Genomic DNA, 19,593 nt, shown 5'->3' on the forward strand with positions numbered 1-19,593 from the left:
CTCGTGCTCTCTCTCTCTCTCTCAAAAATAAATAAACATTAAAAAAAATTTTTTTAATCAGTTATCTTCCTTAATTTTCTTATTAATGTAGGCATGGCCCCCCTTTATTTCAAAAGAGCTAAAAATCTCATTTGATTAAAGACAGACTTCAAAGAACAAAAATAAACTGTGATCAAACAGCAGGAGCCCATAGTAGCAAATAAAATTTCTTCAATCTAAACCGAAGATGATTTCTGTATCTCTGTCTTAGACGTTTGTCTCCATCAGAAACAAAAAAAAAAAAATTACCTCCCTCATGATTAACTTGGGTGGAATGAATCAGACTGCATTTGTAAAGATCTCGTAAGACTGAAGAGCTGTGCTAAACATTACCACTATCCACTCTGACAGCAATTACTAAGAGCCATAATCAGGACTTGATTGGACTCCAAGTTATCCTCAATTATTAAGCTATATAACAATAAAACCATAGGAAAACTTGAAAGACAAATATAATAAAATACACAAGTTTCTTTAAACAACTAACAAAACAAAAATGTAAACAAAGGAAGAACTGCCAGAAAAAAAGTTGTGATTCACTTTTTTTTTTTAATTATTTGCCTTTAATCTGCCTCATGCATTATTATTTTCCCTATGGAAATTCTATTATTCTGAAAACAAGACTCTACTGGAAAGTAAATGTCGTGACAAAAGAAAAGCCAGATTGATACATTAAAATAAGCCCCATGACCTAGCCCCATGGGGGAAGGACACACCCCCTTCTCCCTCCTGAGCTAGGGAGTCAGGCTTCCTCAAGGGGCAGAGCATGAAGGGCCATGCCTCTGGAGGTGGCAAGGAGCTTCGGTACTAAATATCCAGGCCACCCACAGTCTGGCTACCACCTAACTAACTTTCCCACCACAACCCACGGGCAGTCAGGCTTCCCAGTCTCTGACACCATGCCCGTCCCTCTGCCTGCAGTCCCTGCCCTCCTCTCTCTCTGAACCTAACTCCTACTCACCTTTAAATGAAGGCTTCCATACCTACTTCCCTAAGATGCTCTCCCCAAACCAGTACTTCCTACAGAATCATCTATTATTTTGAATTAATCATCTATTATTTTGGATTAAATATATCATATAAGATGCCCTATCTGCCTGACACAACCATCTTATAAATCGGGGTCATATTTTATATCATTTATATCCCGAGACAACCATTCAATTCACTAAAGCCATTCAATAAAGACTTTAATTGAATTTCCCAAAGAGATGGCCTAAAATAACCTGAATGCCAAGCATTCCAAGAACTGTCCTGTACCAAATTAAATACTCATTAGAATTCCAAGTCATAAGGAGGAATGGTGTGTTATCTTTAAACTTATCTGCTTTTATCCAAAACTGGAATCTGCGATGGTTCTGAGATACACAGGCAAAATATTCTGCAAAGTAAAAGTTTTATTCATTCTACTGTGTTTAATATTCACCCAGTCTTGCTCGCACTTTTCTCTAAAACTCTTATAAAATCTCTGAGCATGCAAGAAGCATTAGAAGAGAGACTAAGCCTATTGAGAAGAAAACTAGAAACTAAGATCATCAATTATATTCCATTTTGAATAATTTCTTTCATAAAGAGGTAAATTCTCCTAAATTCCAGAATGAATGGAATCACATAGCAAAGTAAAATGTTTTAAACACATAAAAGAAATACCCTAATGGACCTTCCACCATCTGTTTTAGTAATTAAAATGATAAAAACAAGAAAAACTTTTAATTTTTTTAAGTTTATTTATTTGGTGGCGGGGGGCGGGGGGGTGGGGGGGGCAGAGAGAAAGGGAGAGAGAGAATCCTGAGCGGGCTTCACACTGTCAGCGGAGAGCCCAATACAGGGCTCCAACTCACGAACCGTGAGATAACGACCTGAGCTGAAACCAAGAGTCGGACGTTCAACCGACTGAGCCACCCAGGTGCCCCAAGAAAAACTAAATTTTAAAAGCTGTATCAGCAGCTAAAACTGAGGGGGTTTTTTTCCATCTACTAGCTTGGCTTTTCCTGACCCATATTTTAGAATTGCTAGCAATTCTGGCAGTAGCCTTCTTTCAATAATTCCAAATTATTTCTTGAAAAGTTTGAGCCTCCTCCCAAATCATTTAACATGCTTACTAATCACTAAAAGTATACATATTTAAAAACCCACATTTATGAAGCAATCAAATTACATTAAAAGACTGACTTTCTATGGGGCGCCTGGGTGGCGCAGTCGGTTAAGCGTCCGACTTCAGCCAGGTCACGATCTCGCGGTCCGTGAGTTCGAGCCCCGCGTCAGGCTCTGGGCTGATGGCTCGGAGCCTGGAGCCTGTTTCCGATTCTGTGTCTCCCTCTCTCTCTGCCCCTCCCCCGTTCATGCTCTGTCTCTCTCTGTCCCAAAAATAAATAAAAAACGTTGAAAAAAAAAATTTAAAAAAAAATAAATAAATAAATAAAAAATAAAAAAATAAAAAAAAGACTGACTTTCTAGAAAAGGTTGCTGCTTGCCAAGAAAACTTTATGACTACAAAAATTTTCTATTTGCATTTCTTCATTTTCCCTTTTAGATTATCTGTGTAGACTTGTAAACACATAATCCCAAACAGTTGAGCTTTTTACATAAAACATAAATCGATTTTTAAAAAGCCAACTGCATAATTAAAACAGTACCACCAACCACCATCATCCCTCTTAAAAGCTGTCTTTAATTTACCAACAATCTATGTTCTAAAAATATATTTTCAAATCAGCGTTTGAAACTCAGTACAGAGTTTCCTGCTCCCATTTGGTTAAGTAAAAACAAGTTGATTATAAAACAATACAGTATAGGGGCGTCTGGGTGGCTCAGTTGGTTGAGTATCCGACTTCAACTCAGGTCATGATCTCCCAGTTTGTGGGTTCGAGCCCCGCATTGGGCTCAATGCTGTCAGCCTATCAGCACAGTGTCAACTTTGGATCCTACGTCCCCCTCTCTCTGCCCCTTCCCTGCTTTCGCTCTTCTCAACAATAAACAAACACTGGGGTGCCCGAGTGGCTCAGTTGGTTAAGCGTCCGACTTCGACTCAAGTCATGATCTTCCCCGTTCATGGGTTCGGGGCCTGTCGGGCTCTGTGCTGACAGCTTGGAGGCTGGAGCCTGCTTCAGATTCTGTGTCTCCCTCTCCTTCTGCCCCTCCCCCACTCACACTCTACTGCTCTCTCTCAAAAATAAACAAAACACTTTAAAAAATTTTAATAAATATTTTTTAAAATCTTAATTAAAAAAAAAACAACAACTGTATGTCATGTACCCCAGTACACACATAGCTCATCTTGAGCTTTAGATCCAGTATAGACACGTTTGCCCAAAACGCCACACTCTGGTTGAGAAAGAAATGTAAATGCTAAGGCATAGGAGAACATCCTTTGCTGTCAACTGCTAATTGGATTAGAAATCCCTAATATCATTTCTAGTGCTGAAATTCTATTATTCTATATAAAACAACCTTAAAATAGATATACATTTGTGGCGCCTGGCTGGCTCAGTGAGTGGAGCGTGTGACTCAATCTCGGGGTTGTAGGTTCGAGCCCCATGTTGAGTACAGAGACTGCTTAAAAATCTTAAAAAATAAATAAGTTTAGGGGCGCCTGGGTGGCTCAGTCGGTTAAGCGTCCGACTTCAGCTCAGGTCATGATCTCACAGTTAGTGAGTTCAACCCCGCATCGGACTCTGTGCTGACAGCTTAGAGCCTGGAGCCTGCTTCGAATTCTGTGTCTCCCTCTCTCTCTGTTCCTCCCCCCACTCATGCTCTGTGTGTCTCTCTCCCTTTCTCTCTCCTTCAAAAATCAATGAAAACATTAAAAAAAAATTTTTTTTTAATAAATAAGTTTACATTATCATTTCACACCCATTAGGATGGCTACTATAAAAAAAAAAAAAAAAAAAAAAAAAAGCCCAGAAAATAACAAGTGTTGGTGAGGCTGTGAACAAATTGGACTCCTTGTACACCGCTGGTGGGACATACGATGGTGTTACTACTTTGGAAAACATTAAGCACAGAATTACCACAAGATCCAACAATTCTACTTCTGGGTTAATATCCAAAAGAACTAAAAGCAGGGACTGGAACAAATATCTGTACACCCATGTTCACAGCAGCATTATGTCTAACAGCCAAAAGGTGGAAACAACCCAAGTGTCCATCCGCAGATGAATGGATTAAAAATGTGGCATTTACATACAATGGCGTATTATTTAGCCTTAAGAAGGAAGGAAATGCTGACACGTGCCACAACATAGGTGAGCCCTGAAGACACCACGGTAGGTGAAAAAAGCCAGGCACAAAGGACAATGTATGATTGTACTTATATGAGGGACCTAGAATGGCAAATTCATAGAGACAGAAAATAGAATGCTGGTTGCCAGAGGCTTGCAGGAGGGGGAAATGGAGAGTTGTTTAACAGGTACACAGTTTCGGTTCGGGGCAATGAGAGAGTTTTAGAGACAGATGGTGGAGGCAGTTCAACAACATGATTGCACTTACTGCCACTGAAATGAATATAAAAATGGCTAAAATGGTAAATTTCTTGTCATGCATATTTAACCAAAATTCTAAAAACTACAAGTACACAAGCCTTAATAACCTCCTTATAAGCAGTGAGGCCCACGGCTTAATCCAGAAGCAAACTTAAGGATTCCTCATGGTCCATTTCCCAGTATGCCCTACCCATGAAGAAGGACCAAGAGCAGGGGCGCCTGGGTGGCTCAGTTGGTTAAGCATCCGACTTAGGCTCAGGTCATGATCTTGCAGTTCGTGAGTTCGAGCCCCGCGTTGGGCTCTGTGCTGACAGCCCGGAGCCTGGAGCCTGCTTTGGATTCTGTGTCTCCCTCTCTCTCTGCCTCTTCCCTGCTTGTGCTCTGTCTCTCAAAAATAAATGAACATTTAAAAAAAATGTTTTTTAAATAAAAAAAGAAGGACCAAGAGCCAGAGTCAAAGGTGAGAAATTAGTCCCACTAAATAAACTCAGAAAAGCCAAAACACAGGACCAAGTCCAAGGTGGTTGGCGAGCGGCAAGCTAGGAAAGAGAAGGCGGGGGGCGCCTGGGTGGCTCAGTGGGTTAAGCGGCCGACTTCGGCTCAGGTCATGATCTCGCGGTCCGTGAGTTCGAGCCCCGCGTCGGGCTCTGTGCTGACGGCTCAGAGCCTGGAGCCTGTTTCAGATTCTGTGTCTCCCTCTCTCTAACCCTGCCCCGTTCATGCTCTGTCTCTCTCTGTCTCAAAAATAAATAAACGTTTAAAAAAAAAAAAAAGGAAAGAGAAGGCGGGAGGCAGGGACTCTCTCAGGACATGGCCAGCTGATGAGACTGGTGAGGACAGAAGAGTGGTGAGAACAAGGAAGAACAGAGAGCAGGAGAGATCGGAGAAGGGACTTGCCCCTAAGGTAACAAAAGGGAGGGGAGTGGAGGCAAAGGTCAAAAAGGTAAAAAAGCAAGAAGGGGATTTATTCAAGAAGAGATTCTGTCCAAGGGTCAGCAGAAAAATTACTTCCTTCCATTGACATGGCCATTTGTATCTAAAGAAACCAAAAAAGTTGATGAAGCCTATAAAAAGTTAGGGAGAAAAATTTTGTTCTATGAAAGACTACTACTGTGTCACCATCCGCAGAGAACTAACATCACTTTTCATGGGTTTTTGTTTTGTTTTGTTTTTTATACAAGAAAAACTTATTTGCTTAGAATTAATTTCAATGTGGGCCTACCTTTTTTGTTATTAAACATTAGTATACCATGAATGAATTTAAAATGTTCTACAGAACAGGAGTTAAGAGTATGCAAGCTTGAGGGGGTGCCTGGGTGGCTCAGTCGGTTAAGCACCCAACTTCAGCTTAGGTCATGATCTCGTGGTTTGTGGGTTCAAGCCCCACATCGGGTTCTCTGCTGTCAGCATCGACCCCGCTTTGAATCCTCCGTCCCCCCTTCTCTCTGCCCTTCCCCAGCTCATGCTCTCTCCTCCCTCTCTCTCAAAAATAAACATTAAAAATTTAAGAAAAAAAAAAGAGTTTACAAGCTTGAAACCAGATCTGCCTGAATTTCAATCTTGGCATGGCAACCTGAGACAACCTACATAACTCTGCCTCAATCTCCCAATCTGCAAAATAGGGATAATAACAGTATCTACCTTGCAAGCCTCTTGCAAGAATTAAATAGGTTAAATTATAAAAGTACTTAGAACAGTGTCTTGCCACTGTTATAAAAGCATCAGCTCACTATTACCCCCCAGGTCTAGAATACGAGCTCCATGGGAGCTGGGATTTTGTCTGCTTTGTTCACTATTGAAGCCCCAGGTTCCTGACCTAAGTATGTGCTGAAAAATAAAAATTTGTTGAATCAGATACACTTTATGCCAGCAACACAGAACCCTGAAGTTGAAGAGCACGACTTTTTTGTTACTACTGACAACTAAAACCCGCATAATAATTTAGCCCGAAAGTTTAGAGTTCATACAGGGTTTTGACATACCTTGTCTCAAGGGATTTTACAAAGCTGATATTATTTATCTCCATCTCACAAACTAAGAAGACTTCAGGGGTTTGCCCAAAACACAAAGTCTGAGGCAGAACAGGAATTCTGAGCATGGAGTCTGCTGGGGATTCTCTCTCTCTTTCTCTCTCTCTTTCCCTCTCCCCTGCTCGCTCACTCTCTAAAATAAAATAAATAAAAAATAATAAAATAATTTTTTAAAGTTAAAAATAAAAAAAGCAAGTCCTCATTCCCCAACGTAAACTCCGCCACTCCCAACTTTCTACTGAGTACACCTGAATGTGAGGACAACAGCCAGATGACAACCTTCAGCTCTTGGCAGTGAGGGAGGGAAGGGGACACTGGACTGGGAGTCAGGAAGGTTCATCTGTGCTTGGTTTTAGTAAGTACGAGACCTCTCTGGCTCCTCTAATGCCTCTGGGCCCTGAACTTCCTCATCTGTTCCTTCTAGGACTAAAATTCTGACTTCGGCTTTCTCCTAGCTTCTGGAACTCAACAAACAAAACCAAATTCATCTTTTCTCTATTCCAAACCCCTCTGATGTCCCTATTCCTGATGCCCATTCTGCCAGCCACCCAAGCATAAACACTTCAACATCACCTCTGACTTAGAACTGACTGTTTCCTTCCCCTCCTGCCTAATCAGTCCCCACAACCCTGTTCAACCTCCAAAATATCTTCTGAATCTGTCACCTCCTTTCCATCCCCAAGGCCATCGACTCAATTCAGGCCCTCGCCTGAACTATGGCCATGAGCACAACTAAGTCCCTCCCTGTGTCTCCTCACGGCCAATCCATCATACTCATCCTCGGTTTGGCACTCAACACCCTCCAAGACCCAGTCCTGACCTCTCTGCGGCCTCATCTTCCATCGCGTTCCGTTATGTCTCCCAGGGTCCAACGAGTTTAGACGCACGGTTTCCTGGCACCCAACTCATTCTGGCACCAACCCCAGCCTCTGCCCAAGCTATCCTTCCCTCCAGAATGCCTCCTTCCATCCCTTCTCCTCTTCGGGGGGGTCAATTTAAATGCCGCTTCTTCAACTGAAGTGTTCCCTGATCTCCCCAAGGGGACAGTATCACTCCCTCTACTTAACCCCTAAGCACCTTGGTGGAACCTCTTTTAGAGCACCTATCAAACTCCTAGTAGTCCTTTCATTTTCTGGTGCCCCTGTTCTCCCTACGAGAGGGTTCGTTCCTTGTGAGTAGGAAATAGAGGTTTTATTCACCTTCGTATTCCTCACAAGACAGCTTCTCAAAGACTGTGTGAAGACATGATGGTATGCCATGAATGAGCTACAGATATTCCACACGGTGATCCCCTCGGCCCTCCAAGCAGCCACAAAGCGACTTCGGCAGCCAGAGTCCCCACTGGTCAAGTCTCAAGCATTCCCAAGTAGCCTCCGCCTCCAACCAGGCAGAGGCCGAGACGACGACTTGAGAAGCACTCAGAGGACGCACGTGGCACACTGTATAAAGTGGATGCCCAAGAAACATTTGCTGAATTGAATCTTGGAATAATCCATCTGTTCCCCCTCAACCACTGTCCCCAAGATCCCTGACCATCTAGACCTCTTTGAACGTTTTCACTGGATGTGTTCTGGTTATCTTTTTATTAACTACCTATCATCACCTGGTTATACTCGCCTTACTATCCAAAGCTTACATCAATACTGTATTGCGCAAAACAGCAGAGAATACGCACAATTTACCATGAAGAGATTCAAAGAATGAAATTCAACACTATCAAACAAAGAAAAGCAAATGCCACTTTACACTACCAAATGAGCAAAAACTTTTTTAAAAAAATTTTTTTTAGGGGCGCCTGGGTGGCTCAGTCGGTTAGGCGTCCGACTTCGGCTCAGGTCACAATCTCACGGTCCGTGAGTTCGAGCCCCGCGTCGGGCTCTGAGCTGTCAGCACAGAGCCCGACGCAGGGCTCGAACCCACAAGCTGTGAGATCATGACTGGAGCCGAAGTCAGATGCCCAACTGACTGAGCCACCCAGGCGCCCCAGTGAGCAAACACTTTTAAGGAAAAAATGTATTTCTGTCCAGTTATGGTAAAACTGGTACGTCCGTGTTTCTGCTAATAGTACAAACTGGTACAACATTCTTGAAAAACAGCGTGGCAACACATATCAAAAGTCATAATAACATTCATTCCATTTAACACAATACACTCAGGGGGAGCCTGGGTGGCTCAGTCAGTTAAGCAACCTACTTCAGCTCAGATCATGATCTCATGGTTTGTGGGTTCGGGCCCCACATCAGGCTCCGGGTGGACAGCTCAGAGCCCGGAGCCGGCTTCGGATTCTGTCTCCCTCTCTCTGCCCCTTCCCTGCTCACACCCTGTCTCTCTCTCTCAAAAAATAAACATTAAAAAAAAAAAATTATAACACAACACTCAGAAATGTATCCTAGAACTATAATTAGTCAAAAAATAATAAACATCTACAATAATGTAGATTAAAGTATTAAGTGAAAACCAGGGAGCAACATGTTTAACCTAACATTAAAAAATGTAAGTAAATTATGGGAGCATGACTTGATGAAATATTTTGCACCCTTTCAAAATGTAAGCATATAAATTAAAATTGTGACACCTATAACATGAAAATGTTCCATGATCTAACAAGCAGAAAAAATTCCAATTACATACACTATAATTAGACATGAATAAAATATATATATATATGTACACATATATATACACATGTAAATGCTTGTATGTGTACACGTGTATACATACATATATAGTTTTTAATGGAACTCCAAAAAGAAAATCAACGATTTTAGGGTAATAATCTAAATATTTAACAATTTAATATCCATTCCTGTTAACTTAAAAAAGAAAGTCCCCCCATACTCAAGAAAGAGGGGTTCCGGGATACAAGCTTGACAGAACCTCAAGAAAAGATCCAACCTATCACTGAGCATTTTGGCCTTACCTGAGAACTCACACGTTCCTTATCACAATGACCTCTATATGACAACCCCAGACCATAGCTTTCCAAGGACTAAGGAACCATCTCGAATGGTCTTCAGATCACACCCATGAACCCATGAATCATGCAAAACAAGCATAGCCTCAAAAACAAAGACAATCAGCAAAGAGCCAAGCCCACATTCAATTATAAAACCTGAAAGGATACAGTAGCGTCACATTCAAGTGTCGGGTATTCTCAAAGCCAACTTGCTGCCTCAGTGAGGGACTGTATCACATTTAAAAAGCAGTCTGAAATCATGGACAAATCAAAGAACTAAGGGCCAAGAGACCAAGGTACAGTGAAAGGGAAAAAGAAAAGTTATTCCAACTACAAAGAACAGAAAACTGAAAACTCCAGCTTAAAGCAGATGGGTAAAAAGTAGCTGGCAATGTCTTATAAACCAGAGGCCAGAGGCCATAAGGCAGGATGGCAAGATATTTTATCAACAGATGAAGCTTCCTTGAGCTGGTGAGGTCTAAAAAAGACTAGCATTGAAAATGTAACAAAACATAATTTTAGCACTGATGCCCCACAAGGACAGTATCAAAACAGTCTTCTAATTGTTTTTGCTGTAGTATCACCATTGTCCAAATTTAAAATGAAAGACCAAGATGCTATAATGGACCAAGAAAATTAGTTCTTGTGAATTACAAATAATAAAGATCAAATGGCCTTTCTTAGCAGGGCATTTCAGCAAAAGACAACAAATATGAGGGACTAATTAAAACAACCATTAGGAAAGAAAGTTTAACCTTTTGTTTCTATCGCTGTGTTCTCACTACCTAGATGCACAAAAATGCAGACATATACAGTCATTCGTGACAACACACACACAGCAGATAACAGGAAAAACAAAACTATTCAATACTTCCCCAAGTTCATGGGAGCACAGGGGGATTACCACTCCAGAATGCTGACTCAGAAACTGAAGGGCCTCTCAAGTTCTAATCATATGCAGATAGGAGTCGTCTCTGTGCGGTTACTCAATCAAAACGTAAGTAGAAGATTAACCTACCCTGGCTTCTCTTCAAACAAACTCTGGCAGAGCGGCCCCCGGGCTCCTCAGAGTATGTTCATCCTCATCCAGTCTGTTCCAGAAGCAGCCAATTCAGTCAGGACCCGCATCTTCAGGTTTCCACAGCTTCCCTACCATGCAGCATCACTGCATCCTTGTCCCAGCTTATGCTTCCTGGCCAGACACTCTACATTTAAAGTCTCTCCTCTCTTCCTCAGGCATCACCAAGTTCTTGTTTTCTAAATAAAGCTCTCCTAAACCTTACTCACCTGCAGTTCACTGCACTGGGTATCACCCAAATAGCCCATCAGAGCTCTTTATAATTTCTGAAAGAGAGAAAAGGAAGCTTTTCAATACATAGTAGAAAACACCTTTGCTGATGTATCAGTTCTGAAGCGTTTGTATCCAATATTCACAGCGTTATGGTCTTCTGGTCCATAGTATTTCAGTAAAACGTAGCCTAATCAGCCAGGACCAAAAGTCCTGAGATAAGAGACCAGAGATAAAAGTTCGGTTTATTGTTGCTATTACTTAGCGGTGTGACCTTGGGCAAGTCACTTGACTTCTGCAGGCCTAAATCTCCTCATCTGGAAAATCAGACAGACCAGGGATGAGCAGCAGAGCACATTGCAGGGGGAAGAGCACAGGCCTTCCAAGACAGGCCAGCACCACAAGCTACTAGTCATCATGACATCTGTCGGCTAGTTGTTCACATTTGGCCTAAATCTCCTCCTGGGCAAAACAGAAATAACAACAAGTATCTTCGGGTTGTTCCGAGAATTAAAGGAGAGATGATGAGTTATAAAGAGACTATAGTAAACACACTGTGTGGTTTATCATAAAATTCTACAGGTGGTAATTACCACCATTACCCCCGGCCCTAAGGTTATATAAATTCAATTCACAAATATTTTTTTTTTCCTTACGGGATCAACAAATCAAAAGCGTACCATCCCGACAGTGGAATTAACCGGGTGTCTCACTAACAATTCAATTACAGTTATCTTCAACTGATGGTAGTTTACGATTATCAGTATTACTTAACATCAGCAGGAAAGAGATGTTAGCCCCTGCACAACATCTAAACTGGTTCAGTGGCCATGCCTTCCGCGACTTCTCCCTCTGCTTTCCCTACTACTATATAAATTCCCAGTAACAGGTCTTCCAAAAGCCAAATGACACCAACTGTTTTCCATGGTCAGCTCAAGGGAATACAACGAAAGATGGAGGAAAGGGAACGAAGGCTTTTTTTTTTTTTTTTTCCATCTTTTTTACTTTACACACTTAAGTACTGTTCAAATTTGTTTACCACAGCATGCGTCAGTTTTGCATAAAGACAACTGTTTAAAACTATGTTAGTTATACATTTTGCCTAGTGACAGGAAGCTCCCCTCACAGGAATATTGTCACCGCAAGGAGAATTTCCACAGAAGAAAGCAAAAAGGCAAATTCAGATGTGCTGAGAACACCTAAAATATGGCACCAAAATAACAAAAATCACAAACATTCACACTTCAGAATGGTTCAGTCAAAAAATATGCCATGTGTTCTCTGAAGATCTAATGACGAATCGGGGGTTTTTTTTGGTTCAAAGCAGGATGAATATACAAACGTTGGTTTTACCAGACGACTTCCTGCTCTTAGAGAAATGACCCGGTGCAATTTATACAAGTAAACAAGGTGGTATGACTCTGAAAAACTGTCAACTAGTCTTAGACAACTGACAGCTTTTAAAAATTATATTACATATAGAAATTAAAAGTCTTCACACAACAACTCCAATTTGTTAAAAAAGGAATAATAACTCTATTAAAATTCAGGATTACTCAAAAGTATTACCCCAGCCACTCCTGGAGTGACAAACCACTACGTTTTATGTTGCTTCTAGCCAGTGCTACATAAATCCTGACTACACCCATCAATTTATTTATTTTTTTTTTTTATTTTTTTATTTTTTTACACCCATCAATTTAAATGAACTGTAAGCTGGTGTGTCCACATTCTCCACACATAACATAGTTCTTTCCCAGAAAACGTTTCAAGATATTACTTAGAAATCAAACTGTAGTGCTCGCTTCGGCAGCACATATACTAAAATTGGAACGATACAGAGAAGATTAGCATGGCCCCTGCGCAAGGATGACACGCAAATTCGTGAAGCGTTCCATATTTTTAAGAGACTGTTAAAAACTGAGAACAAACTGAGGGTTGATGGGGGGTGGGAGGGAGGGCAGGGTGGGTGATGGGCATCGAGGAGGGCACCTTTTGGGATGAGCACTGGGTGTTGTATGGAAACCAATTTGACAGTAAATTTCATATATTAAAAAATAAAAAAAAATTAAAAAAAAATTAAAAAAAAAAAAAGAGTTTCAAGATCCCAAACAATGAAAAAAAATAAAATAAAATAAAAAATAAAAAATAAAAAAAATAAGAAATCAAACTGTATTTGCAGGCACACTTATCCACGTTTATGAGACTAAACAACCATAACAGTTTGCTCGTAATTTTTAAGCAGCCCCTCCCCCTACCTTGTTTATCCACAAGTTAATAAACTTGGCCCAAAATCTTCTATGCATTTGAAACAAGAGGCCAAGGATGTTATTTCTTGTGCTGAGCCTGTATTTGGATCTTAAATATAGTCAGACAATTATAGACTAACTTGCATTTAATATTAATACCAAGCCTACCTCTTAAACAGGGAATAAAAATGCATGTACGAGATCTGGTCTACTTATTTGTAGGTCCCTCTGCAATATTCTTAGCCTTTCATGAATATGCCGTGTATTTTTAAACTACACAAGGCCCTCTGCCTGATGATCTGTCCTGTTGTTTTGGCATCCCTCCCCTCTCCAGGAAAACACTGGCCAGTCCATAAATGTATACAGACTTTATAATGATGCAGACTGAACATTTTTGATATTAGAAGATGAAAAATCTTGCTAACAGTGGCAAAAAACAAGTTTGCCACCTGACAGAGAGGTACTTAATGACTCCCCAAAACTACAGCCTTACCTAAAAATAGTGTCCTAGCTTCTCAGCCAAAAGGATAGACGAAAAAAGCTGCCTTTATTCAGCTAAAAGACAGACTTCTACTTTGCCTCAACCTTTAAGACGAAGGTACTTCTTATTTTAGAATACTTTGTGTAACAACTTGTTTGATGGCCAACCACTAACTTCACTTTCAAGTGACTACTGACAATTTACATGGTCTACACGTATGAAAACTGTGGAAAAGGTCTTGACACAATGCAGGCCAAACAACACTAGCCACAAGAGACTACCTATTTCTAAATACTCAATTTTTTTAAGTTTGTCCTTATTTATTTTTTTAGCATTCTCTACACCCAACATAAGGCTCAAACTCCTGACCCCAGAGATCAAGAGTCTCATGTTCTTCCAACTGAACCAGGCAGGGGTCCTAAATATTCAGTTTTTCAGACCACAAACAAACATCTCCATCGGCCAAGACATAGATCACTGGTTCCTTTCCACAAAGTAATCTGCAAAATTAAATAGATAAATAAATAAAAATAAAAGGTCTTGATTGGGAGGTCTAAGGCATGAATATGCCTCTATCTGTAAGCTGAAAATAAATTTTAAAATCCACATTTGCTCAGCAAAGAATAAAAATAAAAATCTATGGGGGCTCCTGGGTGGCTCAGTCGGTTAAACGTCCGGCTTCAGCTCAGGTCATGATCTCTCGGTTTGTGAGTTCGAGCCCGGCATCAGGCTGTGTGCTGACAGCTCAGAGCCTGGAGCCTGCTTCGGATTCTGTGTCTCCCTCTCTCTCTACCCCTTGCCCTCTCACACTGTCTGTCTCTCAAAAATAAACATTAAAAAAAACTTTTTTAATAAAAAATACATAAAAATCTATGTAATACACACAAGTTTCAAACACAAGCAAATGTGGCCTGTGCACTTACAGAAGGATGATTGATTTATGTCCACCTTCCCCTCCCAGGTTTTTGTGTGTACGGTTTTGTTTTGTTTTTGTTGTTTTGGGGGTTTCCTTTTTTTTTTTTTTTTTTTTTTTTTGGTAAAGCAAAATGTCAATAGTATGCCTCAATCTGGAAAAAAAATAAAACACAGCTTATTCTCCTTAAATAGATATTGTGATAAATAGGAAGTTTGTGACAGGATCTCAAAATCCAAAGGCTACCCAGATGTGTTGGGGAAAAAACACACACACAGACACAAACAATGACCAATTTCCCATAATAACTTTACATTTTCTCAATAAACCATAACAAAATATTTTTAAAGTTGAGAAAAGTGCTGGTGAAAAATGTAAAATTAGCAAACTTCTCTCCTCCTCCTTACTGAATTATAACTGCTCACAAACACTCTATCAATGTCCTTTAAATCCAAAGCATTCTAAATTAGATTAAAGCAACACTTCCAATTCACATATCACATAGGACCAAAAATTAGCCCTAATAAGCTAAAATCTCAACACCCTTGTTTTCTATTTCAAAATAACCACGTGACAAGTATTATTCCAGTTTTTATAAAACAAAAGGAGAGACTGATGCCTAAAATAAATCTTTCCAAAGGAAAGGTTATATTTGACAAGAGTCCCAGGAACTGTGGACACACAAAATCCACATAAACAATCACTAACGCTCAATGTGGAGTATGTGATGGCTCCCAATACACACAAGAAATTAAGACATCCAACTGAAATTACACAAGGAAATTTAAATATAATGACCCCTGGTGAAGATACTGATCAAGGAGAGTTGCAAATAACATTTGGCTGTGGATACGCTCCACTATAGCTGAGCATGTTCAACAACTGAAAAGTTTGGTCCATAGGACACATTTCTCCTTTCTAAATGGAGCCCTGCCTATACACCCATGTGATTGATTGAGATGTTTGGAAAATAAAGATGGTCCAGTCAATTTAGTTTCAGCCTCACCCTTGTGCATTAGTTAAAATAAAGAAGGGGGGAAAAAGGTAAATCATTCTTAACTCCAGTCTCACCTTACACACCTCATCAGCACTGTAGTTCTTTAGTGATCAATTACTTCATCCAATTCCTGAGGCAAACAGAAAAGTAAAATGTGTCTGTACAACATCAGTAACAGGCATCACCAGTAGCAAATAACTTTATCAGCCCCAAGTAAAAGGGCTTCTAAAATTTAAATGGAAAAAGTTACCAAAATGGTACAGTAAGCAGTTTTGTAAATGATTGTTTTAGTTTAAAATAAAAGCACTTCTCCTTTCTGTGTGATGGCAGAATAGACTATAAAATTCTCTTAAGATCCAAAATGTAAAAAAAAAAAAAAAAAAAAAAGTCAGCTCTTTCAACACTGACTGATTTTACTTTCAAAGAAGGAAAAAAAAGAAATAAAGGACAAGAAACCTCATTAATGTAAGTTTAAGACAGGGCAAAATTAAGAACAAACTAGCCAGAACAACTCCTCCCTCCCCACCCCACCTCCCACCCACACCCGGCATCCACTGTCTCTGGAATTATACATATTAACGATTTGCCCGAAAAGTCTAAGTTGTGAAGGAGAAGGAATAACAATTTTGAGTTTCAAACAAAACCGGAGGATCCCAATCCAAGAATCCTAAGACCCTTGGCTTCCAGCCCTGTCTGAAGGATCCCCAGCTAAGGGTAGGGTGCAGAAAGCTCAAATAATTTGAGGAGAGAGGAATCAAAGTTCCCTAAATAAAACTGCAGTCCCTTACCCCGAGGAAAGGGGAGTCTTAAAAGAATCTCCAGGAAAAGATAGTCTTTTTTTTTTTTTTTGATAGTTTTTATTTTTGTTGATGCGCTTGTGGGCCAATGAGAATTTCCGAGGAGGGGGCGGAGAAAGGGGGGGGGGGAGAAAAGTGAAGCTCGGGCAACAGCCCCGGGCGGGGGAGGAAGGGGGCGCACCCCTGACCCACTTTTGCCGACGCCCACCCTCGGCCCCCGCCCCACCGCTGCAAGTCCGAGCCCAGAGGGGGCGATCGAGCGGGGCGTGGGAGGCCCGCACGCTCCCCACCCCCAGCCGCGACCCGGAGGAGGGCAGCGTGCAAGGCGGCTCGACCCCCCCCCCCACCCGAGTGCCCGCGGCTGGAGAAACCTCCCACAGGCTCGCGGCCCAGGTCTGCAAAGCCCCCTCCACCGCCTGGGCCCCGGGCGCCGCGGCCCCCAGCGGAGGGGAAGGGGACCGAGGAGGGGAAGAAGCTGTAAACAGCCCCAGCGTCCGGGCCTCGCCTCGAAGAGCCCCGCTTCCCAGGCCCCGCCGCGGCCGCCTGAGTCCCCAGCCCGTCCGAGGGACGCCCCTCCCGGGGCCTCGGGGACCGGAGGGGAGTCAGGTCTCCTCCCCAGAGGGCTCCGGCAGCTCGCGGAGCGGTCCCAGCAGCAGAGAAGGGGGAAGTCAGGACTTACCTGTCATTACTTTCTACGCCATCTTGGATCCACTTGTCAACGTCCCCACAAAGCATTATGGGTAAGAAAGAGCCTTTAAAGTGACTCCCCCCCTCGGCCCCCGACTCCCGCCTCCCGCCGCCGGCGCCGCCCCTCCGGCCGCACCTCCCGCCCGGAAAGTTGCCCCGGCAGGCGGGCCGGCCCGGGCGCCTGCAGACCGGCCCCCTCCCCTCCTCCGGGCTGTTTGCATTTAAAATTCACCCCCATTTTAAAAATGTGGCTTTGGGTTTTCCTCTTTGCTCCTGCCTCTGGGCTCCCTTCCCCCCACCCCTCGTCTCCACGCCTGTTCCCTTTGCCCCGCCGCCCTCCTGCCCTGGCAGACACCCCACGTCTGCATTTAATCAGCCCGAGGTTTCCCTGCTGCTGGCAGCAGAGAGCTGCTCATTGATTTATTTATGCGCATTTATGCGTCTGTTACTGCTCTAGATCCTCGGTGCCCGGCGGCGGGCTCGTGGCCGGCTCCCTGCCCCGGGGCATCCGTGGGTCGCCTGCAGGGCCCTGCAGCCCCGCAGCCCCGCAGCCCCGTAGGCGCTCTGACTCCGGCATCCGCGGGTGGAAAGGTGCCTCTGTCCTAGCAAAGCGCTCCGAGGCCCTCGGGCTCCAGGACCTGGGCGGACACTATCCCCGGCGTCAAAGCGTGTTTGGGGGTTGGGGGGAAGTAAGAAGCTGAATGCAACTTTTACCCGTCTGCTCTCCCTTCAGCTGTCTCCTCCCCTCGGCCGGTAACGTGATCCGTGACCCTCTAGGTGGGGACCCCTCCCCTAGGAATGTGGCTTTGGGCACTGCCGTATCCACCCATTTGCAGTCCCGGCTGAGAGTGGACTGTGACTTCCTGGGGCAGGTAACTCGGGGGCGCAGGCTGCGGGCTCTGGCCCGGACGGGGAGGCGCGCCAGGGCCCCGGGAGAGTCCGCGAGCGGAGAGAGTCCAGGGCTGGGAGGAGGGTGCGCCCACCGGGGTCCACCTGCCGGGTCCCAGCGGGGCGGCGAGCCCCGGAGGCAGAGCTAGGGGAGGACCGCGGGCGCCACTCCCGCCGGGGGGTTGTGGGGGGACGTCCGGAGTTGCCCGGGTTCGCTTTAAGGAGGGGGCTACGAGACGCGGGGCGAGCAGCCCTGCAGCCCACGCACGCCGGAGGGGCCTCTGCTCCCGCCCGCGGACTCTTTGTAGGGCGCAGAGCTCTGCCCGATACCCGCCGCCGGCTTTCGATTGAGCGCGGCGACCACACCACGCGTCCTCACTCAAGCGCAGTGGTCCCATACCCCCTGAAGCCTCGTAGTCAGTCCCCCAGCTCTTTCCCTTTACGGCGACTCTGGTTGCTTCCCCCCCCCCCGCCCCATCCCCCACCAAGCAAGCGTTTACAAAGAAGTGTCCAAGGGAGAATCCTCTAGGACATCAGTGCTTGTGAAACTGTGTTCCCTACCAAATGCTGTTCAAGGGCTCTGAAATTAGAAGAATGCATGGGCATTAAAGCCCTCTTCGGGGCACGGGGAGTGCCTAGGGCCTGGGTCTACCCTAGGGTTTTGCTCTGTTCCAGACCCACAGCCCTCTCTCTCGAGGAACCTAGATGGATGCGGACACGAGCCCTGCCCCAGGGAGCAAAAAAAAAAAAAAAAAAAAAAAATCCACCAGGCAATTGTCCCGGCCAAATGAGTAGAATGAGGTGTAGACTCATTAAGGGATTGGCCCGGGGTCAGCCGTGAGGGAGGGAACAAGGTAATGAGTCACTCCAGGCAAAGAACAAGGCGTGCTGGGGAGGGACCTCCCCTGAGTCACCCACTTCTCTGAGCTTGGGAAACTGAAGCCTGGAGCCAGGTTCTTAGCTGTTGGGCTCAGGCATCCACATGGGGCCTGTGGACAAGGGGGCGGGGCCCAGAGGGCCCTCTGTTGTTGCCATCTGAATAATGGCCTTCCCCTCCCATCTAAAGGAGGCCCCCAAGGTTTTTGGGCTGATGGGGGGCTCGTGGGGTACAGAGCCAAGAAAGAATTCTTGAAGACGTCTTTGGTGCAAAACGTGATTTTATTAAAGCTGGGGGACAGGATCCATGGGCAGGAACAGCTACACTGCAAGTTGGGGAGGGGGGGGGTGACCATTTTATGGAGTCGGGGGAGATAAAGTCCACAGGGAGTTTCCAAAGAGACTTTCACATGCTAAAGACTTACTTAAGGCCTAGCTATTGTCAAGCTAAGGTTGTTTTTCCCTCTAGCAAAGCATTAACATTAAGACTGTAGGGAGTTCCTGGACTTTAGGCCAGTGATAAGATTGTCTTTTTCTTGTAAACTATGCAGACTCTTATTTGTTTTTTGTCCTTTCCTGTTTTGGGGTAGCTGGGAGTGTCCAAGAAATGTCCAACATGCCCCCCCCCCACCGGGGGTGGGGAGGTATTGCTGTTAGCCTGTACTGTGCCCTCAGCTTGCCCCACTCTCCCTCATCACCCTCGTCCCAATACCCCCCCTTGCTCCTTTTCCATTTCTCCTACACTTGCTTAGATACTCCTGTGTACTTACTTAATGGGTGCTTTGTGTCTACATAGCAGCACTTCAGGTGTGTGGTCTGAGTTTCCTAAAATTAAACGCTGAATAAAACGCCAGCAAGGACTGTGCCTTTCCCACGTTTCCTTGGTGGGTACCTTTCTTTGCCTTGCATAG

The 19,593-nt window shown here is 43.9% G+C and overlaps 1 protein-coding gene, 1 long non-coding RNA gene and 1 other non-coding gene across 3 annotated transcripts; 2 read left to right on the plus strand and 1 right to left on the minus strand.

The window, feature by feature from the left end:
* Window positions 1–3,910: 3,910 nt before the first annotated feature.
* On the minus strand, window positions 3,911–15,745 carry LOC125917449 (uncharacterized). The gene is made up of 2 exons (XR_007456192.1): window positions 15,509–15,745; window positions 3,911–10,850 (listed from the first exon to the last, which is right to left on the minus strand). It is a non-coding gene; the product is annotated as an uncharacterized LOC125917449 (long non-coding RNA).
* On the plus strand, window positions 12,592–12,698 carry LOC125917452 (U6 spliceosomal RNA). The gene has a single exon (XR_007456193.1). It is a non-coding gene; the product is annotated as a U6 spliceosomal RNA (small nuclear RNA).
* Window positions 15,746–16,303: 558 nt separating the features above from the next.
* Window positions 16,304–19,096, plus strand: LOC125917451 (collagen alpha-1(II) chain-like). Its single transcript, XM_049623649.1, has 2 exons — window positions 16,304–16,971; window positions 17,652–19,096. Exons 1-2 carry the CDS (start codon window positions 16,304–16,306, stop codon window positions 17,953–17,955), a joined length of 972 nt encoding a protein of 323 aa, XP_049479606.1. The 3' UTR covers window positions 17,956–19,096.
* The last annotated feature ends 497 nt before the right edge of the window (window positions 19,097–19,593 follow it).

This window comes from Panthera uncia, unplaced genomic scaffold, assembly GCF_023721935.1.
Source record: "Panthera uncia isolate 11264 unplaced genomic scaffold, Puncia_PCG_1.0 HiC_scaffold_1874, whole genome shotgun sequence".
NCBI classification, from domain to species: Eukaryota; Metazoa; Chordata; class Mammalia; order Carnivora; family Felidae; genus Panthera; species Panthera uncia.